Genomic DNA, 20,948 nt, shown 5'->3' with positions numbered 1-20,948 from the left:
CCATAGATTTTCAATTATGTTGAGGTCAGGAGATTGTGAAGGCCATGGCAAAAGCTTCAGTTTACGCCTCTTGATGTAATCCTCCGTGGATTTTGAGGTGTGTTTAGGATCATTATACATTTGTAGAAGCCATCCTCTCTTTAATTTCAGCTTTTTTTTACAGAGTTACCATCAAGTTACCATCCAAAATTTGCTGAAATTTTATTGAATCCATTTTTCCTTCTACTCGTGAAATGTTCCCTGTGCCACTGGCTGCAATACAACCGCAAAGCATGATTGATCCACCCCCATGCTTAACAGTTGGTTCTTTCTTAACAGAGGTTCTTTTCATTAAATTCTGTGCCCTTTCTTCTCCAAACGTACCTTTGCTCATTCCGGCCAAAAAGTTCTATTTTAACCTCATCCGGTCCACAGAACTTGTTTCCAAAATGCATCAGGCTTGTCTTATATGTTCATTTGCAAAGTTAAAACACAGATTTTTGTGATGAGGACGTAGAAGAGGTTTTCTTCTGATGACTTATTCATGAAGACCATATTTGTACAAGTATCTCTTTATAGTGGAATAGTGTACCACAACTCCAGTGTCTGTCAGATCTTTCTGGAGGGATCGTGCAGTCAAAACGTGGGTTTTGAATTGCTTTTCTCACAATCCTGCGAGCTGTTCTGTCTGATATTTTCTTGGTCTTCCAGATCTTGCTTTAACTTCCACTGTTCCTGATGACTGCCATTTCTTAATTACATTCCGAACAGAGGATATTGACATCTGAAAACTCTTCTTATAGCCTTCTCCAGCTTTGTGAGCGTCAACTATTTTCAGTTTCAGTTTTCTAGACAACTGCTTAGAAGAACCCATGGTGCTAATTGTTGGGGCAATGAGTCTGGGCATGAAAAACCTTTGAGATTGACATCACCTGGTCTTCCCAGATGATGAATGAGAACAATCCATGACACTGGCAGGTCTCAGCTTTGCAAAGGAGGCAGTGCATGCTATAAATTCTGCAGGGTGCCCAAACTTTTGCAGATGCCATTTTTTTTGTTTTCTGTAATTTTGAAAGTGTAAATGATGGAAATAAAATCTAACTTTTTTTGACATATTATAAGAATGTCTAATCTGTAATTTGATGCCTTTTGAAGATTTTTCCATCTTTCCTTGGCTTCGTTATGCACATTAATACAAATTTTTACCTGGGGTGCCCAAACTTTTGATCCCCACTGTAAGGGAGAGTAGGGGACTCAACTTCTAAAGGTGGGGTGGCGCTTGACATCCAATGTAAGGGGAGGGGATGCGCTGGACATCTAATCTTACAGATACAACCGGCCCTTTTGAGGACAATCATAATGCTGATGCGGCCCACGATTAAATTTATTTTGACACCCCTGTTCTAAAGCCTTTATACTACTATATCTTCTATTCTGTCGTTTGATATCTAAGAAGATATGTCTTGGCCTTGAAATTTTAAAGCAACCCACAAACAGATCATTACTCTAAAAGAAGGTCTAAAACAACTCTTTATCGAGACACAGCAAGCAAAGGAGAGACTGGGCTGTAATACACTGTGTGCCCAATTATTAGGCAAGAGAGTATTTTGACCAAATCATCATTTGTATGCAGATTGTTTAACTCCAAGCTGTATAAACTTGAATGCTTATTGGATTAAAGCATATCAGGTGATGTGCATTTGGGTAATGAGGGAGGGCGTGGCATAAGGAGATCAACACCCTATATCAGGTATGGCGAACCTTGGCACCCCAGATGTTTTGGAACTACATTTCCTATGATGCTCAACTACACTGCAGAGTGCATGAACATCATGGGAAATTTAGGAAAAGGGAGTGAGACCCATCCCAACCTAGAAGCATACCAGAATACCTCCATCCCTAAATATAATATGCAGTAACAGGGAGATAGTGGAGTTGGGACTTTAAAAGAGGTATAAAGGTGTAATAAATTAAGGAAATGGAATAACTTGATTGTCAAAGTCCCATATAAATTGGCATGGTACAGTGTAAACAAACCAGTAACCACATTACATTTATGATACAGAAATGTAATCACAAAAGAGCAATTCATAATCATCATTCATTTAATAACACATGATTAGTTAGGGAAACATAATTCATGACATACAGACATAGTAATAAATACATCAAAGAATAATAAAAAAAAATGAATAAATAAACTACATGATCAACATGTGCAAGAATAAATTGATAGTGGTATGAGCTTGTGTAGAGCATCCAAGGATGTGCACTCTACGCGTTTAGTGGTCGCCACTCATCAGGAGTTTGGATGCATAAAAAATTATCTAAAATGAGGTAAATGTAAAGATTTGTAGTGGTAGTTTCTGGGGATCCACTACACCCCATAGAAAAACCCAATGGAATGAGAAGGAAATATATAGAAAGAAAAAAGGGGAGACTGAAAAGAAAAGGAGAATGGAGATATGAAGATAAGAAAATCAATATACCTTGCCGCAAAGCCTGTGTGCCAGTGCCTTGAGGTGAAATGTATGGGATGTGGCCCCGCGTGTAGAGTCCTACCCGGGGTTGAGGCAGGAGATCCATTAACCAGGATGACCAAGGGGTCGTGGGTTCTCCTTTTCTTTTCGGTCTCCCCTTTTTTCTTTCTATAGATTTCCTTCTCTTTCCATTTACATTTACCTAATTTTAGATAATTTTTTATGCATCCAAACCCCTGATGAGTGGCAGGCGACCACAAAACGCGTCCTCGGATGCTCTACACAAGCTCATACCACTATCAATTTATTCTTGCACATGTTGATCATGTAGTTTATTTATTCATTTTTTATTATTCTTTGATGTATTTATTACTATGTCTGTATGTCATGAATTATCTTTCCCTAACTAATCATGTGTTATTAAATTAATGATGATTATGAATTGCTCTTTTGTGATTACATTTCTGTATCATAAATGTAACGTGGTTACTGGTTTATTTACACTGTACCATGCCAATTTATAGGGAACTTTGACATTCAAGTTATTCCATTTCCTCAATTTATTACACCTTTATACCTCATTTAACCACTTAAGGACCGCCTCCTGCACATATACGTCGGTAGAATGGCACGGCTGGGCACAAGCACGTACAGGTATGTACTCTTTAAGTGCCCAGCCGTGGGTCGCGGGCCCGGTCCGAAGCTCCGTGACCGCGGGACCCGTGGACCCGATCGCCGATGTAGTTCCGCGATCGGTCCCCGGAGCTGAAGAACAGGGAGAGCTGTGTGTAAACACGGCTTCCCCGTTCTTCACTGTGGCGCCGTCATTGATCGTGTGTTCCCTTTTATAGGGAAACACAATCAATGGCGTCACACCTACAGACACACCCCCCTACAGTTAGAAACACAATGAGGTCACACTTAACCCCTTCAGCGCCCCCCTGTGGTTAACTCCCAAACTGCAATTGTCATTTTCACAGTAAACAATGCATTTTTAATGCTTTTTTTGCTGTGAAAATGACAATGGTCCCAAAAATGTGTCAAAATTGTCCCCCATAATGTCGCAGTCACGAAAAAAAAATCGCTGATCGCCGCCATTAGTAGTAAAAAAAATATTTTTTTATAAAATTGCAATAAAACTATCCCCTATTTTGTAAACGCTATAAATTTTGCACAAACCAATCGATAAACTGCTATTGCGATTTTTTTTTAACCGAAAATAGGTAGAATACGTATCGGCCTAAACTGAGGAAAAATTTTTTTTTTTATATATATTTTTGGGGGATAATTATTATAGCAAAAAGTAACATTGATTTTTTTTCAAAATTGTCGCTCTATTTTTGTTTATAGCGCAAAAAATAAAAACCGCAGAGGTGATCAAATACCACCAAAAGAAAGCTCTATTTGTTGGAAAAAAGGACGCCAATTTTGTTTGGGAGCCACGTCGCACGACCGCGCAATTGTCAGTTAAAGCGACGCAGTGCCGAATCGCAAAAAGTGGCCCGGTCATTGACCAGCAATATGGTCCGGGGCTGAAGTGGTTAAAGTCCCAACTCCACTATCTCTCTGTTACTGCATCATGGGAAATGTAGTTGCAAAACATCTGGGGTGCCATGGTTTGCTATCACTGCCCTATATCAAGGTGAGCATAAAAGGCAGCTTCTTTTCCATGGGCAAAATGGGCCAAAAAAGAGATTAAACTTGCTCTTAAAAGTCCAAAATTTAAAAAAAAAGGTCTTTCAGAGGGATGCAGCACTCTTGAAATTGCTAAGATATTGGGGAGCATGATCACAGAACCATCAAACGTTGTTGCAAATAGTCAACAGGGTCGCAAGAAAGATGTTGAGGAAAAAAAAAAAAACACAAGTTAACTGCCAAAGATTTGAGAAGAATAAAACGTGCAGCTACCAGTAACCCATTATCCTCCAGTGCTGTCATATTCCAGAACTGCAACCTATCTAGAGTGCCCAGAAGTACAAGGTGTTCAGTGCTTAGAGGCATGGCTGAGGTAAGGTAGGCTGAAACCCGACCACCACTGAACAAGACACATAAGTTGAAACGTCAAGACTGGGCCAAGAAATATCTGAAGACAGGTTTTAGGGACTGATGAACCAAACAGATGGGCCTGTGGCTAGATCAGTAATAGGCACAGAGCTCCACTTTGACAGAGGTGGGGTAGTGGTATGGGATATTATTAAAGATGAGCTAGTTGGACCTTTTCAGGTTGAAGATGGACTCAAAATCAACTCCCAAACCTACTGCCAGTTTTTAGAAAACACTTTCTTCAAGCAGTGGTACAGTAAATAGTACTCCACTGCGTGGCTAGCCAGTAAAGGCCTTAAAGATAAAAGATTAATGACATGGCCCCCTCCCTCACCTGACCTAAACCCTATTGAGAACTAGTGGGCCCTTCTTAAACAGGAGTTTTACGTGAAGAAAAACAGTACACCTCTCTGAACAGTGTCTGGGAGGCTGTGGTTGCTGCTGCACAAAAAGTTGATTATCAACAGATCAAGAAACTGACACTCCATGAATGGAAGGCTTATGACTGTTATTGAAAACTGTGGCTATATTGGTTATTTTTTTTATTTTATTTTTATATCCGAAATGTTGATTTGTACATTTTGAGTGGTTTGTTTATTATTCTCACTTTAACAGATGAAAATAAACAGTGAAATGGGATTTTTTTTTGTTTTTAATTTAGTTGCATAATAATTCTGCACACTGTGTCTCAGTTCACACTGGGGCGCCTTCAAAGTTGTCCGACTCTGAGGCTGCCCCGCACATCGTGAATTCAACGCGGCTTGCAAATTACTTCTGTAATAGAGGTCAATGCAAGCTGCCTTGAAGTCGCCCCAAAGTAGCACAGGAACCTTTTTCTAAGTTGGAGCGACTTGAGTCGCTTCGATTAGAACGGTTCCATTGCACTGAATGGAGTGTGACTTGTCAGAAAGCTAAGTCACCTAATGCCCTGTACACACGATTGGTTCGTCTGATGAAAACGAACCGATGTATTTTTTCATCAGATATCTGATTAGCTGACTTTCATCAGTCTTGCCTACACACCATTGGTTAAAAGTCCAACGTGGTGACGTAAAACAACGACGTGCAGAGAAAAATTAAGTTCAATGCTTCCCAGCATGCGTCGACTTGATTGTGAGCATGCGTGGATTTTTGACCGATGGATTTCCCCACAGACGATCGTTTCTTTTCTATCGAAAATTTTAAAACAGGTTCTATTTTTTTTCACCGATGGGAAAAAAACTGATGGGGCCCACACACGATCGGTTCGTCCGATGAAATCTGTCCGTTTTCATCAGACGAACCGATCGGGTGTACAGGGCATAACAGGTCGCCCCTGTGTGAACCAAGCCTAACAGTTGCCCAATAATTGTGCACAGATAGATATTTTCCTAATTAAGCTAAAACCTCACTTTTATTAAATATTCAAGTTTGAGGTTTAGTAACATTTTGGATTGACCGAGAGAATTTTAGTTGTTCAATCACTGTAATCCTCAAAAATACAACGTGACTTATAATTGTGCACACAGTGTGCATGTATACCTGCACTTGGGTACACCTAAACTACTTGATACTTTAAACAAAATGTACTGCTAGCCTTAGTTTTAATAATAAATGAAAGATCAGCCTGATGGGTGTGGGAGTGTTTGGATCGAACCTGCCAGGAAGCCGTCACTGCACACCACCAATCATAAGCAGTGAGGCATTTCCTGACCGGCAGCTGCACATACACATGCTGCCCATGAATGGCGGTGTGCATTGCCGGCTTCCTGGCAGGTTCGATTCGGACGAGCCCGAGACCATCTTTACTACCACATTATCCTAAAACCCCTACAAATAGTTTTTCCAAATATATATATATATATATATATATATATATATATATATATAGCAAAGATTTTAGCAAACAAATGCATACTTGTTCTGTAGATAAGATAAACCATTGTACTAATATCCTTAACTACTTCAGGATTTTATATGTAGAAGATACATCCTAGAAAACATCAACAAAGTTCAAAGGACTGTCTAGCGGATGTACCCTGTGTGAAAGGGGCCTTACAGCTTAAAATGTGTTAGCTGGAGCTTGGCTTTGTTTAGTGTATGTTAATCTGCTAATGCATCTATCGCTCCCCTTTCCCTGACTAATAATGTTGCTGTCCAAAGGTGTTTTTTCATCCAGAATGTAGATACTCTAATACAGGTGGTGTGTTACTGCCCAGATTTATAGGTGTAAACAGAAGAAAAAAAAAAGAAAACAAATGCAGCCGTCACATCTTGGTAGTAAGTAATCTGTTACATTTTTAGTTTGGAGTTTAATACCATTTTAAAGAAACCTTAAAAGTTGGAAAAATGTGTTTAAATAAAAATGTATTCCTATTTAACTTAACTTTAAAAACTTAATTTTTTTGTCTATTGAATACATAAAAAATGATATTGGTGTACATGCATTAACATTTACATTGTCCACTTATGAATAATAATAATAATAAATCACATTGCTTGCAAAAAACTCAATTTGCTGCCTTTTTATCTTTACCTGTCCCAAATTTTGCGCCATATCACCAATGACACTGGCTTGTCTAAACTTTCCTTGCTTTGCACTCTCATTCAACCCAATAGAGAGTTTGTTCTCCAGACTAACTCTACATTGTAATGAAGAGGAGTACATGTGCGGACCTACCTGGGAAGATTTTGACAAGTCACTCTGCAACCTCACTGACAATATTTTGCTGGATGAGGGACAAGTGAGGATAAGACTGGGGTCACAGCAGAAAATTAAAAAATAAAAGTGTACCTACACCAAGCTGCATGGGTCAAAGACATTCGAACAATGCTTTATTTGTACCTGCAAAATATTTTATGACTTTTATAGTGCTTTACTGCTTGGCCACAAAACTCGCACAACTGGAGTAAAGGCGGTTTTCCTGTAGCGGCTTCTATGTGTTTTACTCTGACATGCTGGGTAAGATCACCTGCAACAAAGAAATGCTCAATAATACAAATTGTATATAAATGTCTTTTGCTCATATTCATGCAGTCTTATATCCATTGACTGTGTAGTGTTATCACATGATTGCACTGGAGAACAGTGGAGGATAACATAAAATGATGTCCTTTGTACATTATTCCAGTTTCATCAGCGGTCTACAAATGTTGTCTGAAGTCACTTTTACTAACCAATGGCTAAAAAAGCAGCTATACTAATAAAACATTCATTATAAGCAACATAGTGGTTACCGGTAATTATTGTTTGCCCTTTAATTACGGTAGTCCTAGCAAAGTAACTGTAACCTGGCTCACCGATTCCTTTTATTGCACCTATCCACAGCCAGGAGAAACATTTTTTTCTTGGCTACGTATCCCCACCGGGTCCATACCCTCTACGGACATCAGCTTCTACAGCTCTGTTGACAGCATAGAAGACGTTCACAGTAGAACAGCTCCATGAAGGCACTTTATTCTTTAAAAAAAAAACACATCAGTCAAAAATGTTTTGATTTTTTTAGGGCTTGTTTACACTTGCTTCGAATTGCAGCATTGGGTACACTTTTACATTGTCCACTTATGAAGGATCAGCAGAGCTGGGGGTTACTAATCAGTGAGGGATCAGCAGAGCTAGGGGTTACTACTGAGAAGCAGATCAGCAGAGCTGGGGGTTACTACTGTGCAGGGAATCAGCAGAGCTGGAGGTGCTAATAAGCTGGGGATCTGCTGAGGGTGTATACTAATGAGCTAGAGGATCTGCTGAACAAGGGTATTAATGAGCTAGGGTTCTACTGGGCCCCTTTAAAACAAATAGAAAAACACACACAGGGCATTTACCAAGCCTCATTAAAACATTATCATAGAAGCATTAAAAAACACGTTGACGCAGTAGGCGTTTTCAATGAGCGGGAGGTCATTAGGCCTGGAAGTTACTACTGAGTGGGGAAATCAGCAGAGCTGGGGTTACCAATAAGCTGCGTATATGCTGAACAGGGATAGTAATGAGCTGAGAAATGGGGATACTAGTGACCTGCAGGATCTGCTGAATAGAGGTACTAATGAGCTGGGAATCTGCTGAACAGGGGTACTAATGAGCTAGGGCTTTACTGGGCCCCTTTAAAACAAATAAAAAAAAATCAATACACACAGGGCATTTGCCAAGCTTCATTTAACCACTAGCCGACCGCCCACCGCCGTTCTACATCGGCAAGTTGGCTCGGCTGGGCGAGAGCACGTAGTATAACGTCCTCTCTCCCAGCCGCCACTAGGGGCGCGCGCATGCCCCCCGCTCGCCCCCGACTCCCGTGCGTGTGCCCGGCGGGCGCGATCGCCGCCGGGCACACGCGATCGCTCGTTACAGAGCGGGGACCGGGAGCTGTGTGTGTAAACACACAGCTCCCGGTCCTGTCAGCAGGGGAAATGCTGATCTTCGGTTCATACAATGTATGAACCGAGGATCAGTGTTTCCCCTAGTGAGGCCACCCCCCCCCCCCCACAGTAAGAACACACCCAGGCATACTTAATCCCTTCCCCGCCCCCTAGTGTTAACCCCTTCACTGCCAGTGGCATTTTTATAGTAATCCAATGCATTTTTATAGCACTGATCGCTATAAAAATGCCAATGGTCCCAAAAATGTGTCAAAAGTGTCCGAAGTGTCCGCCATAATGTCGCAATACCGAAAAAAAAAATCGCTGATCGCCGCCATTACTAGTAAAAAAAATATAATAAAAATGACATAAAAATACCCCCTATTTTGTAAACGCTATAACTTTTGCGCAAACCAATCAATAAACGCTTATTGCAATTTTTTTTTACGAAAAATATGTAGAAGAAAACGTATCGGCCTAAACTGAGGAAAAAATTTTTTTTTTTATATATTTTTGGGGGATATTTATTATAGCAAAATGTAAAAAATATTAATTTTTTTCAAAATTGTCTCTCTATTTTTGTTTATAGCGCAAAAACTAAAAACCGCAGAGGTGATCAAATACCACCAAAAGAAAGCTCTATTTGTGGGAAAAAAAGGACGCCAATTTTGTTTGGGAGCCACGTCGCACGACCGCGCAATTGTCTGTTAAAGCGACGCAGTCCCGAACTGTAAAAACCCCTTGGGTCTTTAGGCAGCATATTGGTCCGGGGCTTAAGTGGTTAATGTGTGTCAAAGTCAAAGCAAGTGTAAATGAGCCCTTTGGATTTTTTCATAAACGCAGTACTTACCCTAAGTGCCAGATAGGCAGTGCCCCTAAAATATAACTACTGGCACCCAACCTTTTATTTAGCCTTACACAAAAAAAAAAAAAAAAGAGGCTTGATTGGGCTTTACATTTAGTATCATGCACATTCTCTTGAAAAATTCATTAGAAGTCATGTTCAAATTAGTCTCAACCATTTTGGGAGCCAAACTAAAAACAGTTAAAAAAAAAAAACACATACAAGAGTTTTTGGTGGCAGCTGCCCAATATTTGTGGGTCAATGAGTAGGCAGCTTTCCAAGTGTTATTTTAGCATTTTCAATGTATTCAAGTGAGAAGATAAACAAGCACTTGGCATTTTATCCGGTGGTAGGTTGGGATTTTTTTTCTTATTTCAGAGAATGTAAACAATAGCCTTGATTTCTAATATGGGAAGAGGTTGTCACATAGGTCCCATGGGAGGCCAAAGTAAGGGTAGAGAGAGGGGAACTCATGTAAATTCTTCCTCCTTTTTACAATTCACACTGAATTTCACAGAGGAAGAAGATTCTATACTATGCCAAACAAGATTCCAGGTTAAAAAAAAAAAACTAGCATTCATGACAAGAGAATATCCCACGGAATTGACAAATGGATAGGGGAGGGGTAGGTGCTTCCTTTGTCTTTGTGACTAAATAATGTCTGTGACAAAAACCTTTTTTTTATTTCTAATTAGAATTCACCCTTTCACCTACCAAATGTTCTTCTAAGACATCTGCAGTACTCAGATGAACTCCGACACTAAACATCTTGACAGGCTGTAATTGCCTTTTTTTGCAAAGCAAAACGATTATTAACTTCTCAGTTCATTACCAAAGCAAATTTAATTCCTAAATATCAAAAAGCAGACTGCATATAACAATGAATTATTGTTTAAATAGGCAAGGAAAAAATAGATTATACTATGACAGATGTGGGAAAATAAATAGTCTTTAACCTGGACAATATTTGACTGTATCTAATTGCCCTTTGCCATGTAAAGCTAGGCTGCATTTCCTGAGCAAAGTGAAAGACTTTTTTTGTGTGTGAATCTATTACAATTCTGCATCCTGGGAGAAGAGAACAAATGCGGACGCATTAATTCAAAATATCATAGGGAGTTCTAGAGGAAGTCGTAACACATTACCACAAATGTTTATTCATTTTCTGTCAAGTCATATCTGGGAAATAAAAATGAAAAGTTCCTCTGACATAATTATTCCACATTCCAGCTATATATACACACACACCGTATAATAACACTATATATACAAACACACACACACCTAATATGCACTGGATTTTGTTTGTATCCTGTTCTAATGTGTATATTTGTACCTTATTGCAGATTTCCAATTTAACTGAGGATATAATTCAAAAATGTTAAAACATTTCTGCACACGTGTCACTTAGTGAAATCACCTGGAGCAAATCTACCTAGAAGAGTGGGCAAATCTGGTACATAACTACCTCAAAAGACCCAATTAATGAACTTAAAACATGACCGCATATATTAACGAGCAAAAGTATGTCCATTCCAGAACAGGCAATGTTTAGGTTATTACACACAATGCCAAAAGCTATATTGGCGTATACAATATACAGACAGGGTACTCGTTTTCTAGTTTTTATTACGATTTTCATTTATTGTGGAAACAGGTTCTCTTTATGGAAGGTCTATTAGGCCTTTGATGCCTCCTCTGTATACATGAGATACATGTTGCAGACAGAAGGGACAAAACTTCTGTGAGTTTAAACTTTGGCAGCTCGACATCAGACAGGGCTTAGCATCAGGAAGAGGTGGGGCCTAATCTTGACTTGAGGCTTCATGTTAAGCATAAACCTAGAATTCAAGAGGACCAATCTGAACAAGAACACTGGTTCTTGTATGGCAGTGGTCTCCAAATTGTGGCCTGGGGGCCGAATGTGGCCCTTTTCTAGTCTTTATCAGGCCCTTGGGACACTATTCCTGCCCCTTGGCACTGAAGATGGGGCATTATTTGTCCCCCTGACACAGATAGTGTGGAACTATTCCTCCCCCTGACAAAAATAATGGAGCACTATCCCTCCCAATGACACCACCGACAGGGCACTATTTCTTCCCCAATACCAAAAATGGGGCAATATTCCTCCCAGCAATACCAATAATGAGGCATTGTTTACTCCCATTAATGTCGGGGTATTTTCTACTCCCAAAGGCCACAGTTCGGCCCCCTCAATGTCTGAAAGACAATAAACTGACCCTTAGTTCAGAAAGTTTGGAGAGCCCAGTTGTAGGGCAGTGTTGAGTTCGTTTTTTTTTTCATTTTAGGTCAAATTAGGTTCACTCAGTAGTGACAAGAAAATCTGTAGATCATGTACATAATTGTAAGTGTATATTAAAAAAATATGCAGTGTCCTCCCTAGTTTCTTTTTAGCTAGGTGGGATGAAAAATGTAGCTAAGTGGTCAAAATAAAGGCAGTATTAAAATTACTAAAAATGTTGCCGCAAATGTTGAATCAATATTTTCAGGGGGAAAAAATCACACAAGTTGATCTTTAAATATTTAATTAAAAGACAATGGGGTAGATTCACGTAGAATGGAGTTTCTATTTACGTTACGCCTCCGCAACTTTTACAGGCAAGTGCCGTATTCTTAAAAGAAAGTTGTGGCGGCGTAGCGTAAATAGGCCGGCGTAAGCCCGCCTAATTCAAATTGTGAAGAGGTGGACGTGTGTTATGTAAATTAACCCTGACCCGGCGTGATTAACATTTTTCACGAACGCCGTGGAATTTCCCAGTGTGCATTGCTCCAAAGTACGCCGCAAGGACGTCATTGGTTTCGACGTGAACGTAAATTACGTCCAGCCCCATTCACGGACGACTTGCGCAAACGACGTAAATTTTTAAAATTTTGACGCGGGAACGACGGCCATACTTAACATTGGTACGCCTCATATAGCAGGGGTAACTTTACGCTGGGAAAAGCCTAACGTAAACGGCGTAACTGTACTGCGTCGGCCGGGCGTACGTTCGTGAATTCGCGTACCTAGCTGATTTACATATTCTAGGCGTAAATCAGCGTACACGTCCCTATCGGCCATTGTAAATATGCAGTTAAGATCCAACGGCGTAAGAGACTTACGCCGGTCGGATCTAATAGAAATCTGTGCATAACTGATTCTATGAATCAGGCGCATAGATACGACCGGCCTGATTTAGAGATACTACGGCGTATCTGGAGATTCCTTTGTGAATCTACCCCAATGTCTAATAAGTACCACTTCCAACATGATATGGATTATGAGATTACTTTGGAGAGGTGTACACCATCTTACTGCAAGCACATTGGGCCAGATCCTCAAAAGGGATACGCCGGTGTAACTGCTGTTACGCCGTCGTATCCCTGTTTCTAACTATGGAACTAATCCACAGAATCAGTTTTCCATAGTTAGGCAGAAGATCCGACATGTGTAAGGGACTTACACTGCCGGATCTTAGGATGCAGTACCGCATCCGCCGCTGGGGGCATTTTGTGTCGAAATGCCGCCTCGGGTATGCAAATTAGCACTTACGGAGATCCACAAAGCTTTTACGCTTCGTTTTTTCTCTGTAAGTTTTAGTTTGCAAACGCAAAATTAGGGCTGCTTTTACAAAGTGTAAACTGTTTACACCTTGTAAAAACAGACCCTTCTGTCCAGCGACGCGATTTTTTTTTGTTTCAAATTTTTTTTTTTTTTTTGAATTTTTTTTTTTAGCCGTATCTTTTTTTTTTTTCCCGACGCAACTTTATTGACCCGTCGCAATCCACAAAGGTCGGCGTAACGTAATTTCGCGCTATGCACGTCGGGAAAATGATGTCACGAGCATGCGCAGTACGGCCGGCGCGGGAGCGCGCCTAATTTAAATGGGAATCGCCCCCATGAAAAGAGGAATGCCTTGCGCCGGCGGAATTTAAGTTACACAGCCAAAAATTTCTAGGTAAGTGCTTTGTGGATCGGGCACTTAGGTAGAAATTTTAAGGCAGTGTAACTTAAATGGTAAAATTTACGTTACGCCGGATCTTTGTGGATTACCCCCATTGTTCAGATTTCTTAATTGAAAGAGCACTTACAGAACTGATAGCTGTGGCTAGGGCATGGAACCGTTCTACAGGCTTTCTGACAGACTAAGAACAATAGCAAATTCTTCCCTCTAACATAAAACACACTATTTCTATTACACCCCTTCAACCAAAAGAGAATTTGTGGGGTCAGATACTGATACTGCATAAGATAACTTGGATTAAAACCAGTGTTACAATTTATCCCAAAGGTATTCAAGTAGGGTTTGACTCTGTGCAGGGTACCTGCATTGCTCTACACAAAACCATTTCCTAAAACAATACACATACAGTTGTGTTCAAAATTATTCAACCCCCCACTGAAATTGATTGTTTTGGCCAGTTTGACATTGATTTTGATCATTCAGTCATCCTGCTTACAATTAAATCAAAGAGGCACGTGTAGGTCAGATAAATATAACATAACATTTATAATAAAATAACCACAAATGTCTTTTCTGTGCTTACATCATTACCAGTTTTATTCAACCCCCAAGTGACATTCAATCTTAGTACTTAGTACAACATCCTTTTACAGTTAGAACAGCTTTTAAACTTGAAGCATAGCTTGAGACAAGTGTCTTGCAGCGATCTACGGGTATCTTCGCCCGTTCGTCATGGGCAAAAGCCTCCAGTTCAGTCACATTCTTAGGCTTGCGCACTGCAACTGCTTTCTTTAAGTCCCACCAGAGGTTCTCAATCGGATTTAAGTCTGGTGACTGCGATGGCCACTCCAAAATGTTCCAGCCTTTAATCTGCAACCATGCTCTAGTGGACTTGGAGGTATGCTTGGGATCATTGTCCTGTTGAAAGGTATCAACGTCTCCCAAGCCTCAGGTTTGTGACGGACTGCATCACATTGTTATCCACTATCTCCTGGTACTGAAGAGAATTCATGGTACCTTGCACACGCTGAAGCTTCCCTGTACCTGCAGAAGCAAAACAGCCACAAAGCATGATTGAACCCCCGCCATGCTTCACAGTAGGCAAGGTGTTCTTTTCATCATAGGCCTTGTTCTTCCTCCTCCAAACATAGCGTTGATCCATGGGCCCAAACAGTTTCATCAGTCCACAGAACACAATCCCAAAACTTCTGTGGTTTGTCCACATGACTTTTGGCATACTGCAGTCGACTCTTCTTATTCTTTGGAGACAGCAAGGGGGTGCGCCTGGGAGTTCTGGCATGGAGGCCTTCATTACGCAGTGTGCGCCGTATTGTCTGAGCAGAAACTTCAGTACCCACATCTGACAAATATTTTCTCAGTTCCTCAGCAGTCACACGGGGACTTTTCTCCACTCTACGCTTCAGGTAGCGCACAGCAGTCGAAGTCAGCATCTTCTTTCTGCCACGACCAGGTAGCGTTTCAACAGTGCCCTTTGCCTTGAATTTGTGAATGATGCTTCCTATGGTGTCTTTTGGTATGTTTAACATCTTTGCAATCTTCTTATAGCCATTGCCCTTCCTGTGAAGAGTAATCACCTCTTCTCTTGTCTTCCTGGACCATTCCCTTGACCTCACCATGTTTGTAACCACACCAGTAAATGTCTAGAAGGAGCTGAGTATCACAGTCATTTTAAAGCTGCCTAATTAATGCTTATTAGGCTTTATTGCTGCTCCCTGACATCCACAGGTGTTTTCAATACCTGATTGAAATTGAACTTCAATGAACCTCTGTTCCTCAGAGTGGTAGTCTTTAAGGGGTTGAATAATTGTGTAAATGAAGAATTCACAAAATAAATATTTACTACTGTATTACAAAACCGATTGATGTCATTTTAGTTGCATATGCTTCTTTAAGAAGTCCTTGTAGGATTTCATTCTGAATACAATTACAAATGTACACTAAATTCCCTAAAACCCTTTACAGCATTGGGGGGTTGAATAATTTTGAACACAACTGTACATATGTGTTAATTTTCCCTAAAGCACGTCTACATTAGGTGATTTTTTTTTAACAGTTTTGTATAAGGGACAGTGCTACTTTATAGTGGAGAAACATTTTCTATTTTAAAGTATAAGTTAAAAAAAAAATGTGCATTTCTTAGGAGCCTGTAAAACATTGCACCCATCAGCAGATCGCGAGTGCAATGTTTGGCTTTGCAGAATGTCAGTGCAGCTGTCTGCTCTTGCCTCATACAGACAGGTAGTTACTGAAAGACAGGAAGCTCAATGGCTCACCAGCACCCTCAAAGTTCATTGAGAACTACAAGCTGTCAGCCGCTGATGGAATGTGTAAGCATTCATTCACAAAGATCTGTGAATGAATGACCCACGCGGCCGCAATTTTATATTTTTGTGACAGCGGGTGCGGGGAGAAGATTGGGGGGCAGGTAGTTACTGAATGACAGAAATCTCAATGGACTACAAGAGTGCGCACCAGCACCCTCACAGTTCATTTAGAACTACCGTGTTTCCCCGAAAATAAGACACGGTCTTATATTTATTTTTGCTCAAAAAGACACACTGGGGCAGATTCATCAAGCGGATACGACGGCGGATCTCCTGATCCGCCGTCGTATCTCTGAGTCCAGCCGGTCGGATCTATGCGACTGATTCATAAGAATCAGTTCCGCATAGATCTCCCTTAGATCCGACTGGCAGTTTTCTACGCGTCGGATATGCAAATGAGGAGAACCGCCGATTCAAGACCGAACGCCCGCCCGTCGCTTTTTTTTTACGTCGTTTGCGTTCGGCTTTTTCCGGCGGATAGTTACCCCTGCTATATGAGGGGTAGCTAATGTTAAGTATGGCCGTCGTTCCCGCGCCGAGATTCAAATTTTTACGTCGTTTGCGCAAGTCGATCGGGAATACGGATGGCCGCAATTGACGTAGCCGCCGAAAACATTGACGTCCTAGCGACGTCATTTGGAGCATGCGCACTGGCAAATTTCGCCAGCGACGCATGCGCAGTTAAATCGGCGCGGGAATTTGAATTCCGCCGGGGGGAGTTACGATCCGACGGGGCAATTTTCGAGGTAAGTGCTTGGTGAATCATGCACTAGCCTCGCAAAATTGGACCGGCGGATCGAAAAACAGATAGATTAGCGGATCTAAAGATCCGCTAATCTATCTGAATCTGGCCCACTATGTCTTATTTTCAGGGGATGTCTTATTTTTATTAAGCAGCAGCTTTACTGGTGGTTGTGGGGGGTGAGAGAGACCCACAGACTGGTGCTGGTGGAGAGAGACCCACACTGCTGAGTAAAACGGGAGCCACAGCTTTACTTCTTCCCCTGAGGATACACAATACCTAAAGCAGAGCGTCCTGCTCCTCACTTCACTGAGGAGACTTTTACTTTCACTTTCTATTTCTCCCTCTATGCATCAGCTTGCAGCACGCACAGAATCACTATGTCTTATTTTCGGGGTATGGCCTATATTGAGCAAATGCTCAGAAATCCTGCTACGGCTTATTTTATGGGTATGACTTATTTTCGGGGAAACACGGTACAAGCTGTCAGCCGTTGACGGAATGTGTATGCATTCATTCACAAAGCTCTGTGAAAGAATGGCGACGCCCCACGCAGCCATGCCATTATATTATTGTGACAGCAGGTTCGGGGAGAAGATAGGGGGGTAATCAGGGAGAAGCAGCAAGAGCATGTTACATGTTTCACCCTAACAGCAGGTAAAATATTTAACATGTTCGCAAAGGTGAACTTTTCCTTTAAAGTTTTTTGTGTAATATTATTTATATATGTGAAAAATGTGGTCCTAGTACTCATTCTCTCTTTATTTACTTGCATTATGTATGCGAGTTAGGCATCTATCAGTATACTGTATATGCAGACATGTATACTGCTCAGGGCCCATTCACACCAGGATGAACAGTTGTGTAATTAAACTACACCCATTATTGGGTGTTGCATTAAGGTATCCTACTTCTTTAAAAGGGCTGCCCAGCGCACCACATCAGTTTACAAATCGTACCTCCTGTACTAACAATACAACATTATTGCGGTGATCTCTCCTACTGTGTCCTGACAGGGGGCGCCTGGAGACGCGCATGCCTAAACCCCCTCATCCGAACACTCTGAGCCGATGGCTGATTGAGAACCGGTTGGCTGCTGAGTTTTCCAGCATGCTCGTCTGACAGAAGCCAGCCAAGCGGCCAGCTTGTGTTGGACTGGCTGCCATGAACACGGTTCAATAAAAAAGCGGCCAATGTCGTCTGACATTTGGCCCATGTGTACTAGGCTTAAAGGTTAATGGCAATTTGCTCTTCACAGGCGCTCCAATGCAAAATTCCTGGCCGTTGGTCTGGCTAGTTCCAATCCTGCAAATCAGTGGGCTGCATCAACATTCTTTAATCGTTCAATAGCAGCAGGGGTCAGCTCTGACACGTTTTGTGCTGAAAAGCCCCAGAATGTTTTTATATTTAGTAAGAGAACAGCCCAGTAAACACACAAACTCCACGTATATGCCCCTCAGTATTTGAGCAAAGCCTAGCCAGCAGCATCGTCCATTCAGTAATGGTAACCACAATTATACAATTTCACAACCAAGAAAAGAAAAAGCCTAACTGTAATTAGTGGCAATATTTGTAAAATGTGTACTTTTCTACTCTACAGAAAAACAAATACAACATAAAAGTTTAAGAAGCATTGTTTTATATACATACTTTTCACTTTATAGGCTTTGTCACACAGATGGCATTTGTGAGGCCTGGCTTCAGAATGGTATGCGATGTGATCGTGTAGCTTTTTCACTGTACTCAGTTCTTTCCCACACTGACTGCACTGGTAAAACTTCTTTTCATGCTGGGTTGACTGGTGTAAAGCCAATTGACAACTGAAATGTATTAGAAAAATGCAAAGAAAACATTTAAAAAAAAAACAAAAAAAAAACACTATACACAATACCACTTTTTATATTACATCAGATGTCACCAAAGGACACCTGTTCCGAGTATGCGACACAAAAAAATACATGGTTCAGCATGACAGCCATGGAGCTTGTTTTTCTGTAGTACAGAAAGCTGTCAACAATGACAGTTTCCATACTTCCCCAGGACAGATTGGCTTTAAAGTGGTTGTAAACCCACTATAGAAAGATACGCTTTGTTCACTTTTCACTTCAGAGGTTCACAACCACTTTAAAGTAAATTTGTCACAAACCTGAGCAATTTAAACAAGAGTATATGATGAAGCAATGCAGAAGTAGTTCAAATCAAAACAATATTAAAGAGGAACTAAAACTATCAACTTAACATCTTCCCAAACATTTACATTCAAGGCATTCAGTAATGACAACTGTCACTTTTGTTTGTGCTCTCAGTCTAACTGTAAACCATTAACCACTTAACGACCGCCGCATGTAAATATACGTCGGCAGAATGGCACATACAGGCAGATGGACGTGCCGGTACGTCCCTGCCTAGACGTGGGTCGGGGGTCCGATCGGGACCCCCCCCCCCCCCCCCCGGTACATGCGGCGGTCGGTAATCGTCTGGGAGCGATCCGGGATGAGGGGGCGGATATTCGTTTCTAGCCACCCCCTCGCGATCGCTCCCAGCGAATCATATGCAGCCTCTGCCCGCCCTGCCTGTGTAAGTGTAAACACAGGCAGGGGGGAAGTGATGTCATCTCTCCTCGTGGCGGTCTTTTTGACCGACGCTGAGGGGAGAGGAGACATCAGAACTGAGTTGCACTTAACAGTACACTGTCACACATAGGCACACAACCCCCCCCAGTCACCCCCCCAGCCCCCTGTCACAGTGTCACTGATTGCAGTGATCATTTATTTTCTGATCACTGCATTTAGTGTCATTCGTGACAGAAAAAAGTGTTAGGGTAGTTAGCTTTAGGCCCCTTTAGGTCCAGGGTAGCCCTTCCCCCCCCCTAATAAAGGTTTAACCCCTTGATCACCGCCCTAGTTAAAAGCTGTGTAAATTCCAGAAAATGTACCCTAGTTTGTAGACGCTATAACTTTTGCGAAAAAAACAATAAATATACGCTTATTGCGATTTTTTTTACTAAAGACATGTGGCTGAATACATTTTGGCCTAAATGTTTGACTAAAATTTAGTTTATTCGATATTTTTTACTTTTTGTTATAAGAAAAATAAATTTTTTTCAAAATGTACGGTCTTTTTCCATTTATATCGCAAAAAAATTAAAATTGCAGAGGCAATCAAATACCATCAAAAGAAAGGTCTATTTGTGGGAAGAAAAGGACGCAAATTTCGTTTCGGTACAACATTGCATGACTGCACAATTAAAGCAGCGCAGTGCCAAATTGTAAAAACACCTTTGGTCCTTTAGCTGCATATTGGTCCGGGGCTTAAGTGGTTAAATGACTAGTGTCATAACATGTGGAGCACCATGGCAACTTCAAATCAAACAGAGGTGAAGGCCCCTGTTACACAAGCGGTCCGGTCAGATCTGCCCGTCAGTTTTTCAGCTGGACCCAACTGGACCCTCCATTCTCCTCTATGGGTAGCCAGATGTAAATGGACTTGTGTGTTTACACCCGGCTACCTACAATGTGATCCAGCAAAAAGAAAAACGTAATGGGGATCTGTTCCCCTCCATCTGGCCAGATTGGATAGCAATAGGTTGTATACGGACAGCCATTGCTTTTTATGATACTACAATAGTATAGACCCAAATATACTGTTAAAAATGTATATTTATCATACATCCAATCAATAATCGAGTAGTATGAAATTAATATTGAGGTATTTATAGCACACCACCTACAGTTGTAGGACATTGGGCAGAAAAGAAATTCGCCACCGCCTATGGGCAAGTCCTGGCTGGTATAAACCTCCTCTCTGCTATAGGCAAACCAGTTAGTGACAAGCAGTACCCACAAAAAACAAGATGGGTGGGTGTGGTGTACGTCAATGGAGTCATAGAAAACAGGATTTGTGTTACTTACTGTAAAATCCCTTTCTCTTTTGTTTATCAAGACCCCTTTCACAATAGGGTGCATTATTAACCCCTTCCTCGGCTGCTAGCAAGGGTTAAAAGCACCCTGCTAGCGGCCGAAAATAAATGCTATAACAGTGGTAAAGCCCCGCTAACACCCATACCGCCCCAGTGTGAAAGGGTCAGTATATAGCTTCTTCATATACTCAACCATAAGAACATTCCACCAATGCCCTAGATGCAAACGGGAGGTTGGCAACTACATACACATGGTTTGGCTTTGCCCACGAATACAGGAGTTTTGGCTGGCAGTGGCT

At 41.3% G+C, this 20,948-nt stretch overlaps 1 protein-coding gene across 3 annotated transcripts in view; it reads right to left on the bottom strand.

The window, feature by feature from the left end:
• The window catches only part of LOC120946830 (myoneurin-like), a 48,606-nt gene that overhangs the window by 6,287 nt on the left and 21,371 nt on the right, over positions 1-20,948 (bottom strand). For all 3 annotated transcript variants that reach the window (XM_040361583.1, XM_040361604.1, XM_040361593.1), the window contains 2 exons: positions 18,381-18,550; positions 7,327-7,453 (listed from right to left, as the gene is read on the bottom strand). In XM_040361583.1, coding sequence (XP_040217517.1) covers positions 7,327-7,453; positions 18,381-18,550 — 297 coding nt within the window. The remainder of the gene's footprint in view (positions 1-7,326; positions 7,454-18,380; positions 18,551-20,948) is intronic.

The sequence above is a fragment of the Rana temporaria genome, chromosome 1, assembly GCF_905171775.1.
Source record: "Rana temporaria chromosome 1, aRanTem1.1, whole genome shotgun sequence".
Taxonomy (NCBI): domain Eukaryota; kingdom Metazoa; phylum Chordata; class Amphibia; order Anura; family Ranidae; genus Rana; species Rana temporaria.
Note: the sequence above shows the minus strand (reverse complement) of the source record. Positions and strands in the feature narration are given on the sequence as shown.